Source organism: Aspergillus udagawae (genome assembly GCF_001078395.1).
Source record: "Aspergillus udagawae IFM 46973 DNA, scaffold_9, whole genome shotgun sequence".
Taxonomy (NCBI): Eukaryota; Fungi; Ascomycota; class Eurotiomycetes; order Eurotiales; family Aspergillaceae; genus Aspergillus; species Aspergillus udagawae.
The window spans coordinates 1,179,115-1,196,323 of NW_025091272.1; the positions used below are offsets into that span (position 1 = coordinate 1,179,115).

Here is a 17,209-nt window from a genome sequence, read left to right on the forward strand (position 1 = left end):
CGTCGAGGTACGTTGCAATTTTCGTCGCAAAACTTTGTACATTAATGCTGTATCAATATTATGCGTCAATCTGCGCCGATTGTTACTGTACTGACACTCTATTTAGAGTTTCTAGTATATACAAGAAGGACAATTAGATTCGATACATGACACGCTAATAACTACCTGGTATACCTTAAAAATCGGTCCGCGCTCTTTGTTCGCAAATTCGCACCGAGATCTCAAGTTGACGGCAAGCCAAGTTCCGGAGTGTTTGGGGGCAAACCAAGAGATCCGTCGCTGCTATCTTAGCTCAAACGGTGGAGGTGTCATATTCTTCCGGTGCCGCGGTGCGCCTAAGGACACTTTAAAGGTCAACGTGTTGGAAATTCGGTGATCATTGGTCAATTCCTCAAACGCCCTCGCTTTGGGGTAACGCCGGGGCTCTCCACTTCCCTTGCCTCATGGTCCTTGTTTGCGACATTCAAGGAACATAGATCGGTTCCATCCTTTCTGCTCCATCGTGGATCGTCCTGATCGACCGCCTCGTCGCCTCATTATTGACCCATCAAGTGGTTATTCGCTAAGGAGGGTCCATACTCGTCTTCTTGACGTCCAAATCGCATTCCAGAACACATCCACGTCTTTCCAATTAGCTGGGAGCCCCGTTTTGAGCGGTTTTGTGGCCCGTTCTGAGTAACTGTGGGCCTTCGAAGGTCGGTGAAGGACCGCATGAGCCCCCAAGGGCAGGGGGATCTCTGGACTCTCGCATCTGGGCCCGATCGCCAGCGCTTCTGATCCAAGGTATATTTATATCTGTCGTGCACTTTTCGCTCGCTATGGGCTCTATTGGTGCTTCTTTGTCCTCACCCCCCTCCCAGCTGGGTCTCTCGAATACTGGCGCTGCTCTACAGCTCTGGGAGTCGGCCTGCGCTGCTTTCTCGAATCCCACAGCCTTCCTTTCTTTTACTCACAACTTTCAAATCCTTGATCAGGATGGAGCATTGATTTGGGGGAAGGTTGCTTTCTTGACCACTTGCATTATCACGATGGCCGGCTGCGGTTTCCTTTCTTCATTGCTGCGGCACAGGGGCTCCAAGCGGCCCTCTGGCCGCAAGCGCTTCCGCCGCGGAATTCAGAACGACGACTCAAAGACATCCCCAGAGACCACCACTTCTTCTGAAGAGGAGGATTATGACAGCAGTGGCTCACTCCATCACGGCACGGACGCTGCTTTGCCTCAGGAAAAGGTGACGCACAAACACCACGAGCAGTCAGCGGACGGTTTGTTCCTCACTCACCATTTATGTAATGCTCCCTGCTGACAATACATAAAGCTCTCGCCACAGATCCAGGTCTTTTGAAGAAGCGTTCTTCCTACCTCTCTTATTCGACATCTATCGCCACCTATCCATCGATCAGGACATTCTTCTGTCCACATCCACAAATGGACAAACTTCCAACCAAGCCTACACCAATACCATTACTAGTTTTCGTTCACGGCTTAGGCGGCTCGTTGGCTCAGTTCAGTCTTTTACTAACGAGTTTAGCTAACGTTGGTCCGTGTTTTGGGATTGACCTGCCTGGGTGCGGACTATCGACATTTGCTCCCAGGGATTGGGACGCTTATACGGTCGAAGCGCTGGCGGAACTACTGTTCACAGCCATTGAACAACATCGCGACCGGGAGGCGGGCCAGAAGGTCGTTTTGATTGGTCATAGCTTGGGATGCTCCCTTTCCGCTTTGTTGGCATCATCCGCATCATCGATTGGGTCAGAGCTGAAGGAGCATATCTTGGGACTCGTCGCTATTTGTCCTCGTGCATCTCCCCCAACCCCTGATGAAGTCGCGTCATACCGTCGCCTTCTCAGAATTCCAGAGAGTATCTTTGATATGTGGCGCTATTGGGACCGACGTGGCGGTCTTCACAGTGCAAGCGTCAACCGATTAGTCGGCACCGATGCGGACCCCGATACAAGGGAGCTCCAGGTGCGGTACAACAAACAAAGCAAGACTCCTGTTTGGAGGCGTATGGCCTGGGGAACGCTCCCCACCTATACCAAGGACGGCAAGGCGATTGGAGGTATTCCAGGAGAAGAAGTCTGGGCAGGAGTTAAGACATCTGTCCTCCTTGTTGCCGGTGGGTCTGATGCGGTAACTAAGCCTGCGGAACTTCAAAAGCTTCTCAAATTCTTCGGTGAAGTTGGACCCCATGCCGATGTAGAAGCTGATGGAAGCGCCATTATCCCCGATGCGTCCGAAACTCATGATACTGTTTCAGCGGCATATGATCGTTTTGCACATGAAGAGGAATATGGTCTCGAGGCACAAACAAGTGAGAAGATACTAATAAATGATCGTCGATCCTCGAGTGAAAAGAAACGTGCTGTCAAGACAGTCATTCTTCCTGCGCCAGCTTCTCATGCTCTTCTTTATGATCGTGCGACATATCGCACCCTGGCGGGGATCATCCAAGATTTCCTATCGCAACACATTGACGAACGCCTGAGTCTTGGATGGCAGTTGCAGTACATGAACACCTCTGGCAAGTGGGATGTTAAAAACCTCGCCAAGTGGAAGAAAGTCACACCTGTGTCTCAACGAATTGCAAACACCTTTGTCGCGCTTAAGATGCTGAGAGAGGTGGATGAAGAGCATAATCCTGTGCTGTTCTCGCAGAAGTACCGCGACCAAATTTACGCGGTCATTGACATCAGCTACGAGAACCCGGTATATAATCCTGCCTCTCTGGAAAAGGGAGGCATCCATTACCAGAAGCACCCCACGGTATCGAAGATCCCGCCAACGGCTGACGAGGTCCGGGATTTCACTGCTTTGGTAGATCGGCTTCAGAACGAGATCACTGAAAAGATGAAGAAGTCCGGTAACACTGACGGTCCCAGGCCTGTGGTGGGAGTGCACTGTCACTATGGGTTTAATCGGACCGGCTTCTTGATTGTCAGCTACTTAATTGAACGTCTGGGCTTCAGCGTCCAGGAAGCCATTGATGAGTTTGAAAGGCAACGACCACCTGGAATTCGGCATGGACATTTTATTGATGCTTTGTTTGTGCGATACTGCGTTGGTCTCAAGAGGGCGCCTACACTATAATGTCTTTTTACTGTACTTTTTTCTGTTGCGAGGCGTTTTGAGGTCTCATATAGATGGATATGGTTTTGGTTTTGGTTGCATTGGATTGACGAATAACGATTCCGTGACAGTGTATATTAGCTATTTGAGTGATCGTGTTTGCTTTCTCAGCATGCATGCTTTCATGTTACCCAAGGATTTATTTGAATGTCATCTCGGAGACGAGTCGACTGCTTACTCTCGATGTTCTCGAATACCTTTAGGGGTGAGTCTGCAAACGTTGCGTAGCCATTATAACAGCACGCACTCGGTTCTTACTTTCTACGTACACCACGGCATCTGTGAAATAAAAGAATGCCGAAACAAGTCTTTTTGACTCCAGCCACTAAACAGCCTGAATTTCCTTGGATTCCCAACTGTCAAGTCAACGGAAAGGCCTTATTCGCGAGAAGGGAGACTAGGCGTCCCGCGTGGCCTTTTTTCTCCCTACCACCCAAGCTTTGGCCGTAAACTCTTTTGCTGTCCAGCCTTGAAGCAATAAGCACTTCCCCAGGTTAAATTGTCAATGCTAGGCTTTATTCTTGCGTTTTATCCGGACATTCAGCCGGAACTCACCCCGTCTTTTGTCCGCAGCAGATAATTGGCGGCAGCGTCCTGACAAGAGCTCATAGTTGTCTCGTGATTCTCAGTGATCACCAGTCCAGTGTCTCGAATCCGTTAAGCCTCGGATTTCCCAAAGTCTTGACCCCTACTCTTTTGACCCGACTTTAGCTCAGCAACGCCACATCTAGTCACTATTGGAAAGTAGCACATGGGGGAACATATGAGGCTAATTACTGTCCAGGATGCGGGTGAATAATATAGCCAAAATGATGGCAGTATTGGGCTATGAATACTCCCATCTCACCCTGTCAACTTCTTCTTGTTGGATACAGCCCTTTTCCCTTTCTTTCATCTGATACGTATCGATACGCCTTTCGAAGAGACAGACGATTGCAACGATCATGGGTGGTGCCGTCGATTCATCAGCAGCGATGGACGCTGCGGCGCAGATGCGCAAAGCTGCTCTTAAGGGCTCCTCTGGTATGGCCGGGTTGGTTCAGAATCGGAAGGTATTCGGAATTGCCATGTTTGCTTGCTTGGGAGGGTACGTCCACTCCTGATTATACATTTTGACTCCGCATGTTGGGCTGATTGTGCAAAAGCCTTTTGTACGGTTATAATCAGGTGAGTCGGGAACATTAGACACGAGAGGGTTGTAGGCAAAGCTGACGTTCTATCTTCTGTGGAACAGGGTGTTTTCTCTGGCGTCTGTGAGTCGCTGAATTGCCATATTCAGGATAATATGACATACTGATGTACACCACAGTGACGATGTATTCGTTCGAACAGCATGTACGGGCTCCCTTCCTGTTGTCGACCTGACTACCGCTGACATGGTCTCGACAAGATGGGCGACGCTGTTACCAATCAGACGAAGAAAGGCTGGCTGACCTGTACGCTGGAGGCTTTCCCATGCTTGCCGCAATGATTGACTAAGAGCTGCTATAGCTATTCTCGAGCTCGGCGCTTGGTTCGGCGCATTATATTCCGGTCTCCTATGCGAAAGAATCTCCCGCAAGTATACCATCCTGGCGAATGTCGGCATCTTCTGCATTGGAGTCGTGATCCAGACAACGGCTGCCACCAAGGGTGGAAACTCATCACACATTCTTGGTGGCCGTTTTATCACTGGTATGGGAGTGGGAAGGTATGTATAGTTCTCAATGAAGACTTACATCCAAATCTCAAGTGCTGAGAATGCTGTCTTCTAGTCTCTCCATGAGTGTCCCTATGTACAATGCAGAGGTATGAGCGAAACCCTATCGACAACAGTGAACTGGCCTAATGAGTAGCAGATCGCGCCACCAGAAGTTAGAGGTTCTCTGGTTGCTTTGCAGCAACTTGCCATCACGTTCGGAATCATGGTAAGTATGATGATTGATCCTTCCTAGTCCTTATTGAGACACCGGCATTAATCAATATTCTTGCAGGTTTCTTTCTGGTCGGTTCTATCTTTTACGAATGACTTCCTTCCCGACTTTCTTCCCTGACGAGTATAGGATCAATTACGGAACAAATCATATTGGCGGCACGGGCCCTACTCAGAAAGATGCGGCATGGCTCCTACCACTTGCCCTGCAGCTGGTGCCGGCCGTTATCCTCGGAGCAGGCATGATCTTCATGCCCTTCTCGCCACGTTGGCTCATTCACCATGATCGAGAAGACGAAGCCAAAAAGGTCCTCATGAGTCTTCGCGGTCTGCCTGCTGACGATCCGCTTCTGCAACTTGAATTCCTCGAGATCAAAGCCCAGAGTCTTTTCGAGAAACGGACCGAGAAGGAGAAATTTCCTCACCTGGAACGAACCAACACATGGAGCTATATCAAGCTGGAGGCTGCGGGATTCGCTAGCCTTTTCACTAGTTGGCCGATGTTCAGGCGTGTCATGGTAGCTACAGGTAACTCGCAACGGCCAACTTTTACAGAACCTCGCATGCTAACTTTTAATAGTCACCATGACTTTCCAGGTAAGCTTATAAGACTTGCTCGAGTCAGCCTCGCTCCTAACCAACGGATGTAGCAATGGACAGGAATCAACGCTGTACTCTATTATGCGCCCTCGATCTTTAAACAGCTCGGTATGAGCAGCAACACCACCTCGCTCCTGGCCACCGGTGTGGTCGGCATCGTCATGTTCATCGCAACGGTAAGCCATATCCCAGAACACCCATCTCAGTCCTGATCGAAGAAGAAAACACTCATCCATCACAGATCCCGGCTGTTATCTGGATCGATAATCTCGGACGCAAACCCGTCCTGGTGGTTGGCGCCATCGGAATGGCAGCCTGCCACTTCATCATCGCGGGTATATTCGCCCAGAACGAAAACCAATGGGACACGCACAAAGCTGCCGGATGGGCCGCCGTCGCCATGGTGTGGTTGTTCGTCATTCACTTCGGTTACTCATGGGGTAAGTGGCTTCCCATCTCTGAAGATGACTCAACTACTAACAACAGAACCAAGGACCATGCGCCTGGATCATCATCGCTGAGATTTGGCCACTCAGTGTCCGGGCAAAGGGCACGGCACTGGGTGCTTCGGCCAGTAAGTACTTTCTTTCTCCTTGGTATCATATCTCGGCTCTGACGCAACCTTCTTTTCGCGCCAGACTGGATGAACAACTTCATCGTCGGGCAGGTCACGCCCGACATGCTCCAGAATATCAAGTACGGGACGTACATCTTTTTCGGCATACTCACCTTCCTTGGGGCGGGGTTCATTGCCTTCCTGGTACCTGAGACAAAGCAGTTATCCCTTGGTGAGTTTCCTAATTCTGTAATCGCAAAATGTGGGGTTTTCTAACGAGCTATGCAGAGGAAATGGATGTTATCTTCGGCTCGGAGGGCACTGCCATCTCCGACTTTGAGCGTCAGGCTGAGATCTCCCGGGAAATTGGTCTCGATGAGGCTCTGGCGCGGTTGACCAATAGTGCCCCGATGGAAGTTCATGACGTTGAAGCGAAGCAAATCTAAGGGGTCTTCGTTTAATGGAAGCCTTTGTGACTGACCTTGATGGTTTGATAATGTTTACAAAACGGATTCTGCCCCTGTCTCGTTGGAATCTAGATGGGATGGGTACCCCTTAAAGTTAATATTATGGACACCTAGTCTTTAATGATAGCAGAATGTTATCGACCCAAGTAGTAGTCTTAAAAGAGATTGAGCGGCCAATTACATTTAGAAATCTGCCAGGGCTGATCTTTGTACTCGATGCTGCGGGCATGCAAGCACTCAACTCTTCCTCCTCAACAAGGGTTCCCTAATGTTGATACCAAGCCATCGATAGCCATGCTCAAGATGAAAGATCATGGAGCGAACATTCACTGTCTCAGGTGGTCAGCGAAGACGATCAACAAGAAGTCCAGCCGTGACTCAAAAGTGGAGCACACATACTCAAAGAAATGAACAGAATGTTTGAAGAGAGGAGAAATCTCATTCCTTCTCATACTGAAACTTACAATCCACACAGGCCTGGATGCCACAACCTGGGCACATGAGCGTGTAAATTGGCATCCAGCGATGACAAACCTCACATTCGGGACGCTCAAATTGCTTGACCCAGGACCCAAGGTGGAGGCACTGCTGTGGATCATTGCCTGTTCTCGGGATCTCTGCATCTGGAACGGTAAGACGGATATTTTCGAGCCAGCCGCAGAAGGTCTCCATGACAATACCTTGAAGTTCAACACCAAGGTCCTCCTCAGCGTAGCGGCCCCTGGGATCATCAAGCTTCTTTTGAAAGTATGGGACAAAGGGAGATAGAAGATCATGGAGGCTTGACGGATTGACACTGTCGTCGTTGTCGACTTCCTCAGACTCTTGTTCGTTCTCGTTGCTGTGGACAGCTTCATTGACACTTACAGCCTCTGAGAGGTAAGGATTGGCATGGTAGTATTTGTGGGATGAGCCTGCCTCGCTAAGGTCGTAGAATGTGGCCGTGTCGTCGTCTGCTTTCTGTGCCTCTTCCAGACTAGCCGACTTATTCTCGTACAGCTCAGCACATGGCGCGTGGATGCTCTCCATATGAAAGCGAGACTTGAATTCAGAGTCACTGCTTTGTGCTGCAGTAGCGTAGTCCAAGTCGGACTCACAGACAGACGGAATATACTCGGAGAGCTGATCATCAAGACACAAGGAAGAATCGTCGAAGTCATGGTCCTCGTGCTCGTAAAGCTCTTGCTGATCTTCAGTATCTTTTTTGGACACCTCTTCCTCGTAATCAACTCCTTCATAGAGCTCCGGTTGGTCCTCAACTTCCTCCTCGTGGTTGTCTTGTTGCTCTTCGTCCTCCTCTTCATAGCCTTCTTGGTCCTCAACGTCCTCATAAAGCTCAGGTTGTTTCTCACCCTCCTGGTACATTTCCTGATAATATTCTTCCTCTCTGTAATTCCTGGCCCGGGGAGCCCTTTGTGCACACTTATCCCAGATGTCTTGCTCCTTCCGGTTAATACTCTCAGTGTAAAAGTCGAAATAGTCAGGTTCTTCTTCGAGAACATCCTCGGGATGAGCATTCTGTTCGAAAGCTTCACACGGACGATCTTCCCATGCAGTTTGATGCAGCTTGCAATTCTCCTCTTGTCCTGCCCTCTCGGCCGCCATCTGAGCATGCATCTGTTCCACCTGCTGCTGCCTGGCAAGGTTCTGTCTGAATTCCTCTTCCGCCTTGAGCATCTGCTCAACCCATTTCATATCCTCTTTAGATTCCTGCTTCTGAGGGCTCACATGTACACTTTGCTCATAGCTGTACATGTAGCGACTGTTCTCATCATACCTCTTGAACGCGGAAGCCGACCAGTGGGAACCACCTGCATGCGGGAAATTGGTCCCATGCCCGGATATCCTTCCTAGCTTGATGAGTTCTAGATCATGTTTCCTGCGGCGGACCGGGTCGCGAAGTATTTCCACAGCCTGCTGAATCTGAAGCGGTCGGATTGTGTTAGCATGATGGCTTTTGATTTCTCAGTATCCTTGCTTTGTGGCTTGTACCTTCTGGAACTCAATATGAGAGCTTTCCTCGCCACCTGTCTTGTCTGGGTGATGCTTCAGAGCAAGCCTTTTGTAAGCTGTATTGATGTCCTTGATGGTTGCGTCAGAATTGACGCCCAAAATCTCATAGCAGTTCGCAATGGTAAAGTGAGACATTCTGGGCTCGAGAAGTCGATCCTCATCCGTCTTTCATCATAGAGCAATCGAGTCACACCCTTTTTGGCTTGGAAGTGATGCGACAGATTTCTGGATCAGCAGGAGCTGGGGTTAAAGGGGTATGGATCAATAACAAACAACAAACAACACAACTTCCGGACCTTCTAGGGCAAGATGCCCTTGATACGCACGCTATCCTTCGGAATTGGGATGGTTCTAAATTTAAGAAAGACGCTAGTGTAGTGATTGCTGGAATGTAGTGGTCAGGGACAGATTTTGGAAAGGGGAAGATAGGATCGTGGAGATTTGAACAGAGCAAACGGAGAGAAATGTGAATTGAGCGTGGGTGTTTCCTCTAGTCCAAACAAGTACAATAACATCATCAGTCAGCGACTTCGTTTGACCTGAATGCGTAAGAAATGTTCACGATGTCAGAACTTCAAGGGCAGAGACAGTCCAGTCAATATCCACATCATGTAGAGTACTGGAGAGAATGTTCATATCAAGCGGAAAAGTATGAATCAGCGGCGATATCAGACATAAGATACCTTAATAATGATAGTAATTGTTGCATTAGGCAACAATGTGTTAGAAGGATGTCAGAATGCACAAAAGAAAGTTGGATTGAGACTGATTTTACAGGCGGATGAAGAGTCTAGGTATTGATGAGTAAGTCTACACATATGGCGACTCCTTCCCACAAAAGCTTTATGAAAGCTTTTACATGTCCTCACTGGCAGTGGCACCAGTGATAATCTCGACCAGTTCTCCAGTAATGGCGGCTTGACGCTGACGGTTGTACAAAATCTGGAACCTAAGAAGCTGTCAGTCTATGAATTCCAGGTTTTAGCAAGGAGTGCAAGTACTTGTTGATCATTTCACCAGCGTTCTTCGAGGCGTTCTATATAGCGATGCAAGTTAGTTGTCAACTCGATATTTGTCACTCGAACTGAAGATACTTGCCTCCATGGCGTTACGACGAGCCTGACTATGCGTTAGCGATAACTTGTAACTTGTATTCCTTATTAGAATCTCAAGAGCTTACCGAAATTTCACAAGCGTGGCCTTCAGCCATAGCCCAGTACAAGCTGTTGGCAAGAGCATATTCACGGAGGTTGGCCAGGGCAGACTCGTCAACCTCGAAGGTGGAAAGGTTGGCTAGTCGAGCAAAATCAGCACTATGACTCCAGTGAAAGACTTGACGGAGTTACTGACCGGACTTGGTGATAGCCTCCTCGGAGTAAGCCTCAACGGTGGCGGGCTCGTAGCTCTGAGCGTTGATGAACTTGTTGTAGATGATCTTAACGCTAGCATAGTCGGTGGGCAGCTGAGCAATCTGATCGGCAATGACCTGAGCATCAGTGAAAGTAGGGATGTCCTTGCAGACGTTGGCGAAGCTCATGACAATAGCATCGGCGTTGGATCTGGACAGCTGAGCCTTGGCCTTCTCTCCGAGGATGACCACGTCGGTGTTGGGATTCGCCTGGATTATACGACGGGTAGCCTTGCTGAGACCGGAGTGAATACCACCGCAAAGACCCTTGTCGGAGCTAGCAATGACGAGCAGGGTCTTCTTGTCCTCGAGGGGCTTGGTTTCGGCGTTCTCGAAGACCTTGTTGGACGTCTGACCGTAAACACGAGACTCATCCATAGCCTTCTGAGCGCGGGTCAGACGAGTAGAGGCAACGATCTTCATCGTGTTGGTGATCTTCTCAATGTTCTTGATGGACTTCAGACGGCCCTCGATTTCACGCAGAGTCGCGAAGTTGGCGGCATTGGGGGGCGCAGTGCTTCCAAGAATATCAGCATCTCGTATCCACCAATTTCTAACAGAATATTTGTCTCCGATTCCATCGCTCTAATGATACGGCTGCTAGATGATCGATTGACGTTGGGGGCAGGGAGGGGGAGCGTTTGTATGGTCGGATAATGGCCATCCGGAAGAGGAACTCACCGGGTCAAAGTGGCACTGCCAGCCCGAACGGCCGGACGAACAGCACGAGAAAACATGGCGGACGTCGAGTAATATTGACCTGGACGAAATAAAGAGCGGAGGGAGTGCCGCGAGGTCAATCGAGGGCAGGTGATGAGAAACCTATGCTATAGCGGGAAGAGAAGTCGTTCACTTTTGAGGTTCGACTCCTGTTTCTGTTCGTTATTCCGACAGCCGGGAGGACGGGAATCCAGCCGCGCTAAACCTACAATAGTAATTCTCAGCGGGTAGTCAGACAGACCTAAAGCGCAACACACACACAGAGAGGGTAGATCACGTGGCATAATCAAGCCCCCAAATTCCGGGCCATAAGGCAATCAGGCATATGACCGAAGAGTCCCGTGATTTATGTGGCCTCAGGCATCAAATGTAAACTCCAAAGACGTGTAGCCACTGGTCCGGAGAAAACGTGAGAAGCATACCTATTGGCAAGCGGCCTCAGGCCCCCAATGACCACCGTTTTCCAGGTTCCATTCCATTCCTTCTCGGCCCTCTCTCTTCTCCTCCTCAACCTTTTCTCTTGTGTTTCCCTCCTTGTTGCGCTTCTCGGGCTTCTCTTTCCTCTCAATCCATTGACATTGTACAATATTCTCCCCTCAACATCCTTTCATTCTTCGCATATTCATCGTTCAAGGTCTCATTGACCTCATCATTTGGTCAAGCGCTGTCTCTGTTCAGACTTGGCAGACGACCAGTGTCGAGTCTCTGCGTATCTCCGCTCCGTGTTTACCTGCATCTTCGATCCTCAGACCAACAATTTCATACTCAGCGACTCACAATCATGAGCTCCTCGGAAGATGATACCCCACTCTTCAGAGCAAATGGTCGTTCCACCGGTGAGTTCTCTTCACCGTGGCGTCACACGGTGTTGGCTCTTCACAACCCTTCGCGCCACCCTAATTCCTCTCATTTCTCACTTTGTTTTAATTCCCTCCACCTGCACACTATTATATCATTATTCAACTCAATCTGACCTTTCATGGGACCTCAGCTACCTCTACGGATGTGAAAATGGAGGATACGCCTGAGACCAACGGTCATGTCGACCCTGGCGTTTCTCTTCGCTTTGGGCCTGTCAAAAGTGCGGCAGATGTTGATATGCAGGATGCTTCAGACGCCAATACCGGTATTGCAAGCAAGAGGAAGGCGCGGACAAGTGTCGGCCAAAGAAAATCCTATGCGGAGCCGGAGAGCAGCGAGGACGAAGATCAGCCCTTGGTACGCCGAACCTCCTTACGCCGTCTCCCTCGTTTTCCCTAGGTTGCGACGCTTTTGTCGCTTTTTGGTTTCAGCGTCTGACCGTTCGACAGAGCAAGCGCCGTCGCACGTTCGTTAAGCACGAAGATCCTGAGACCGACGAAGATGTGCCCCTAGCACTCAATGGAAGGAAGCTTCCCAAGGCTTCCGAAACCGCTGTCGGTGCCGAGGAATCTGACTCCGATGTTCCAATCGAGCGAAAGCTTGTGGCCCAAAAGAAAAAAATTCAGCAGATGGCAGAAAGGGACGCTAGGGCCAGCCGGAAGAGCGAAGCATCACAGGCTGCAAAGGCGACATCTGCTGGCAAGAAGAAACAGGCTAATGGTGTGAAGAAGGAACCTGTCGATGAGAAGAAACCGGCAGTCAAGAAGACAACCAAACAAGCCAATGCAGAGCCGGCAGCTTCTGCCAGAAACGGGAAAACGAAGGCGACACCTGTCAAGAAGGAAGAAAGCACTGAAGCTGAGGAAGGTGAAGAAGAAGAGGAAGAGTACAAATGGTGGGAGGATCCCACCAAGGGTGACGGGACAATCAAGTGGACGACCCTCGAACACAACGGCGTTGTATTCCCTCCTCCCTACGAGCCTCTACCAAGCGATGTCAAGATGAAGTATGACGGCGTTCCAGTCACTCTTCACCCCGAAGCCGAAGAAGTGGCGGGATTTTTCGGTAGCATGCTGAATGCGACTCAACATGTGGAAAATCCTGTCTTCCAGAAGAACTTCTTTATGGATTTCAAGGAGGTCTTGAAAAAGACAGGTGGAGCGAAGGATCCAAAGGGCAACAAAATCGAGATCAAGGAGTTTTCTAAATGCGATTTCCAGCCGATCTTTGCTTACTACGAGGCCAAACGAATTGAGAAGAAGAATCTTCCTCCGGCTGAGAAGAAGCGTCTAAAGGCGGAGAAAGATGCTGCCGAAGCGCCATATATGTACTGTCTCTGGGACGGTCGCAAGCAGAAGGTTGGCAATTTCCGAGTTGAACCCCCGTCGCTGTTCCGTGGCCGTGGTGAACACCCTAAGACTGGTCGTGTGAAGGCACGAGTCCAGCCGGAGCAGATCACTATCAACATCGGAAAAGATGCCCCTGTTCCCCCACCACCTGAAGGTCATCGCTGGAAGGAGGTCAAGCACGATCAAGAAGGAACATGGCTCGCTATGTGGCAGGAGAACATCAACGGCAATTACAAGTATGTGATGCTTGCTGCCAACTCTGACGTCAAGGGCCAGAGCGACTACAAAAAATTTGAGAAGGCGCGCGAACTCAAGAAGCACATCGACCGCATTCGCAAGGATTATCAAAAGGCCTTGAAACATGAGCTGATGGTGGAGCGCCAGAAGGCAACAGCGGTCTATCTCATTGACCAATTTGCTCTTCGTGCGGGTAATGAGAAGGGTGAGGACGAGGCTGAAACTGTCGGATGCTGCTCTCTGAAATATGAGAACGTCACCCTCAAGCCCCCAAACAAAGTTATCTTCGATTTCCTGGGTAAGGACAGTATTCGATTCTATGACGAAGTTGAGGTCGATCCTCAAGTCTTTAAGAACCTGAAAATCTTCAAGAAACCCCCGAAGAAGGAGGGAGATGAGATCTTCGATAGATTAACGGTGTGTGCTCAGCCCGGTCTTTCTGTGATGATGATGATGATGGTGGTTCTAACTTTTTCAAGACGTCTGCCCTGAACAAACACCTTTCGAATTACATGCCGGGCTTGACTGCCAAGGTGTTCCGTACGTACAACGCTTCGTACACTATGGCCACGCTCCTTAAGGACATGAAGGCAACGGGCAGTGCTGCAGAGAAGGTCAAGGCATATAACGACGCGAACCGCAGAGTCGCCATCCTCTGCAATCACAAGCGGACTGTTACCGCATCACATGCCAACCAGATGGAGAAGATGAGCGAGCGTGTAAGTCTGTCCTCTGAGATGTTCATAATGATGATTGCTAATCTCAAGGTCCTGATCAGATCAAGGGACTCCGGTACCAAAGATGGCGATTGAAGCAACAGATGCTTGCCTTGGACCCTAGTCTCAAGAAGAAGAAGGGTGCCAAGTTCTTCGAGCTGGACGAGGACATTAGTATGGAATGGGTGAAGGAGCACCAAGCCTACCTAGTCGAAGAACAGCGACAGAAGATTAAGAAGAAGTTTGAGAAGGAGAATGAGAAGCTTGCTGCGGAAGGAGAGAAGGAGATGAAGGCGAGCGAACTCGAAAGTCGGCTCGAGGCGGTCAAGGAAATGGAGAACAAGTTCAAGAAAGAAAATAAGACGGGCAAAGTCGAAGTTGAAGGCAAGGGCCCCAGCGTCGAAAAGCTCGAAGCAGCCATCACAAAGCTGGAACAGCGCATTGAGACCATGGAGCTCCAAGCTCAGGACAAGGAAGAAAACAAGGAAGTCGCTTTGGGAACTTCGAAAATCGTGAGTCGCCCATCCTCTACCCCATGATCATGAGATGCGCCGGGGACTCGACTGACATTTGCTAGAATTACATTGATCCTCGTCTTACGGTCGTCTTCAGCAAGAAGTTCAATGTACCCATCGAGAAGTTCTTCTCCAAGTCGTTGCGGGAGAAGTTCGAATGGGCCATCAAATCAGTTGACGAAAACTGGGAGTTTTAGATGACATCGTTTAGGGCCGTTCCAGTTGATCCTCACCATGTATTACTTCATGAATTTCTTTGAACGTCTCAGCATCCTTTATAGCGACTAGACGGAGTGCTCCGTAGCATACGTCCCATTTTGAAGCCTTTTCTTGCCACAATGCTTGCTTGGGAAGCCTCTGTCTATCGACCTGCTCACTCAAGCAATGTGCTTCACGCAGTAGATGAATTTAGCTTGGGTTCACTCAGCACTTTCTTCTTGATTAAATCTCTGCTTTTGTTTCTGATTGCAGCTTCTCTCCGATGCTGGTAGCCTGTTTTCTCCGCTGGGTGAGTTTTGTCGCAGCTATTGACTGGTATCATTCAAGAGAGATAGATAGATTATACAGCCGTCGATAATCTTGCAGATCTACAATATAGATGCTTGTCAAAAATCACTCATCTGTCTCGCAAAAAGAAAATATGCCGTTTCCAAAGATCACAACCCCATGTCACAGGAGTCCTGCAAGATCGCAGCATGCAAGAAACACAAATGGAACGAAGTAACGTTATTATACATTTTTCGTCTAGTTAAGCGGTCCGAGTCAAATGTAGGCATCAATGGCAAAGAAACATGTTGGCCATGTTCGACAACAAAGAGTAGCGAAAATGTACAGTAAAGAAGCAGACGGGAGATTTCAGCGCAGTCAAAGTGCATATGCTATGTTATGTACACCCAAGTCTACATGTTCATGAGGGTCATGAGCAGAAGAAAAAAGCAGCACTCTCTGAAGCAAGGAAAATGATGAAGTATGCAGGTGGATACGAAGAGGATATCAGGAACATGCCGGTGCTGAGGGTCGCAGAGCCGGAGGTTGAGGAGAAGAAGAGTAGAAGACGAAAGTTAAATTACAGAGAAGAAGATAGTCAGGACATGAAAACGCTCTTTTGTGGATGATTCTGATCAGGGATTGATTCCCGGCGAGATGGCGGGGTGGCGCGTGACGCTCTTTTCCAGTGTAAATTCAAGGGTCACCGTGTGGTGGTCTGGAAGAGACAAGGGTTGATGACAGGTGGGTGCTCGTTCGTGCTTCGTCCGACGGAGACCGGCGATGCTTTTGGAGGTTGGGCGAATTGCTACAAAACAGGCTAAGGGCCCTATGGCCACCAGCCCATACGTTTGTAGCTATCGACCATGGCGCGGACTCCGTCCGCATCAAAGCGTTCGCGTGTAGGCCTCCATCCGGTTGTTGTCTCGAACAAGGTGCCATCAATCGACATATCCTGGTCCTTAATGACATCTTTCTCGAGGAACGGGCTGATCGGCCCGGGACGTGTGATACCTTTTTTCTCCAGCAGCTCTGCCCAGCCCTGTAGACTCACCTCGTTCATGTCATCAACAACATCGTCAAGGTTCAACTTGGCGAGTTGAGATACCAGCGATCCGAGGAACGAGTATTTGAGCCCAAAGACCGTGGACAAAGCCTCCGCGACATGCTCCTGGCGAGTGTCGCCGTGGTCGACGACGTTGAAAGCGATCGGGGCGGATTCGTTTACGGTGGCCGCTCTCCATTCGGCCGCTTTCCACAGAGCGCTGGCTGCGTCTTTTACGTAGAGCGTGTTAATCTTCAGGTTCTTAGTGTAGAGGAGTTCAAGATCCGTTTCCATGTCCAGGTGTACCCGCGCCAGGCAGATACCCATCGCGAAATAACCCGAGTCGTATTCACCGTACACGTGTGGAAGTCGCAACAGACAGTAGTTGAGACCTGGAATCTTCTTCAGCTCATCGGAAGCCTTTAGCTTCCATTTGGCAAGTCGGTGCCAGGGCTCGAGCTTGTCGTTCTCTTTTCGAGGAGACGAGCCAGGCTTGTATACATGAGCGGTTGAGCACTCGACGAAGGAACGGATGCCTCGACGAGCCACTTCGCGACCCAATGCCACCGTAAGATTGTAACTCCGTAGTTCGTAGACATCATCTGGCTGAGAGTGCCGTGTCTCACCACCGCAGTTGATCACATAGTCGAATTGTTCTCCGTTTGCACGGTCAAATATCCGCGGCAAGTGCTCTTTATATCCGTAACAGACGACCGTCAGCAGCAATTCAGAGCGAAATATGCGATGAAGTAGTTACTCACGTTCCCGACTAGCGTCTGCTTGAACGAACTTATCTTTAGAGCACGCCTCCTCGAACTCGGGTGCCAACCAGGCCAACTGAGGGAGGACCTTGTCCACCAGTCGGACCTCCGAAGCGAGGTTGTTTTCATGAATATACAGAGCTAGATGACGACCGATGAATCCTGAAGGGGTTTACGAGTTTTGTGTCAGCGATCCTTTCCATTTTCCCATTTCTCTCGCATAAGAATCGAGCTCGGATCGCACATACCTAGTCCTCCGACGATGAGCACAGCAGGCTTTTTCCCTTGGTCGCTCGCCATGATCGTATGCGACGGTAGTCAGAAACACGCTTTCCTCTGACCTCGACTGTTCAGCCGATTGTAACCCAGAATGGACTCAAGTGAAATGTGTTCAATCGAGCTGGTCGACGCCCCGCACCCGAGTTCGACAACC

General features: G+C 49.6%; 6 protein-coding genes across 6 annotated transcripts; 3 read left to right on the plus strand and 3 right to left on the minus strand.

Annotated features, from left to right (window-relative positions):
* Positions 1-818: 818 nt before the first annotated feature.
* Aud_010649 (RNA 5'-triphosphatase domain-containing protein) lies at positions 819-3,091 on the plus strand (the record flags this gene model as incomplete). The annotated part of the gene is made up of 2 exons (XM_043295485.1): positions 819-1,263; positions 1,317-3,091. The coding sequence occupies 2 exons, from the start codon at positions 819-821 to the stop codon at positions 3,089-3,091; spliced, it is 2,220 nt and encodes a 739-aa protein (XP_043151420.1).
* A 983-nt stretch (positions 3,092-4,074) lies between these two features.
* Positions 4,075-6,644, plus strand: Aud_010650 (sugar porter family MFS transporter; the record flags this gene model as incomplete). Its single annotated transcript, XM_043295486.1, has 16 exons — positions 4,075-4,217; positions 4,276-4,297; positions 4,365-4,383; positions 4,440-4,465; positions 4,521-4,566; positions 4,622-4,820; positions 4,885-4,918; positions 4,969-5,037; positions 5,104-5,114; positions 5,173-5,570; positions 5,623-5,639; positions 5,693-5,818; positions 5,884-6,082; positions 6,136-6,216; positions 6,281-6,430; positions 6,487-6,644. The coding sequence occupies 16 exons, from the start codon at positions 4,075-4,077 to the stop codon at positions 6,642-6,644; spliced, it is 1,698 nt and encodes a 565-aa protein (XP_043151421.1).
* A 459-nt stretch (positions 6,645-7,103) lies between these two features.
* Aud_010651 (DnaJ domain protein) lies at positions 7,104-8,813 on the minus strand (the record flags this gene model as incomplete). The annotated part of the gene is made up of 2 exons (XM_043295487.1): positions 7,104-8,588; positions 8,658-8,813. The coding sequence occupies 2 exons, from the start codon at positions 8,811-8,813 to the stop codon at positions 7,104-7,106; spliced, it is 1,641 nt and encodes a 546-aa protein (XP_043151422.1).
* A 720-nt stretch (positions 8,814-9,533) lies between these two features.
* Aud_010652 (F1F0 ATP synthase subunit gamma) lies at positions 9,534-10,823 on the minus strand (the record flags this gene model as incomplete). Its single annotated transcript, XM_043295488.1, has 6 exons — positions 9,534-9,627; positions 9,680-9,714; positions 9,777-9,797; positions 9,859-9,971; positions 10,029-10,603; positions 10,768-10,823. The coding sequence occupies 6 exons, from the start codon at positions 10,821-10,823 to the stop codon at positions 9,534-9,536; spliced, it is 894 nt and encodes a 297-aa protein (XP_043151423.1).
* Positions 10,824-11,587: 764 nt separating this feature from the next.
* Aud_010653 (DNA topoisomerase 1) lies at positions 11,588-14,681 on the plus strand (the record flags this gene model as incomplete). The annotated part of the gene is made up of 6 exons (XM_043295489.1): positions 11,588-11,642; positions 11,798-12,024; positions 12,117-13,670; positions 13,733-13,972; positions 14,032-14,481; positions 14,547-14,681. 6 exons carry the CDS (start codon positions 11,588-11,590, stop codon positions 14,679-14,681), a joined length of 2,661 nt encoding a protein of 886 aa, XP_043151424.1.
* A 1,118-nt stretch (positions 14,682-15,799) lies between these two features.
* Positions 15,800-17,076, minus strand: Aud_010654 (NAD-dependent epimerase/dehydratase family protein; the record flags this gene model as incomplete). Its single annotated transcript, XM_043295490.1, has 3 exons — positions 15,800-16,707; positions 16,777-16,938; positions 17,025-17,076. The coding sequence occupies 3 exons, from the start codon at positions 17,074-17,076 to the stop codon at positions 15,800-15,802; spliced, it is 1,122 nt and encodes a 373-aa protein (XP_043151425.1).
* Between the last annotated feature and the right edge of the window lie 133 nt (positions 17,077-17,209).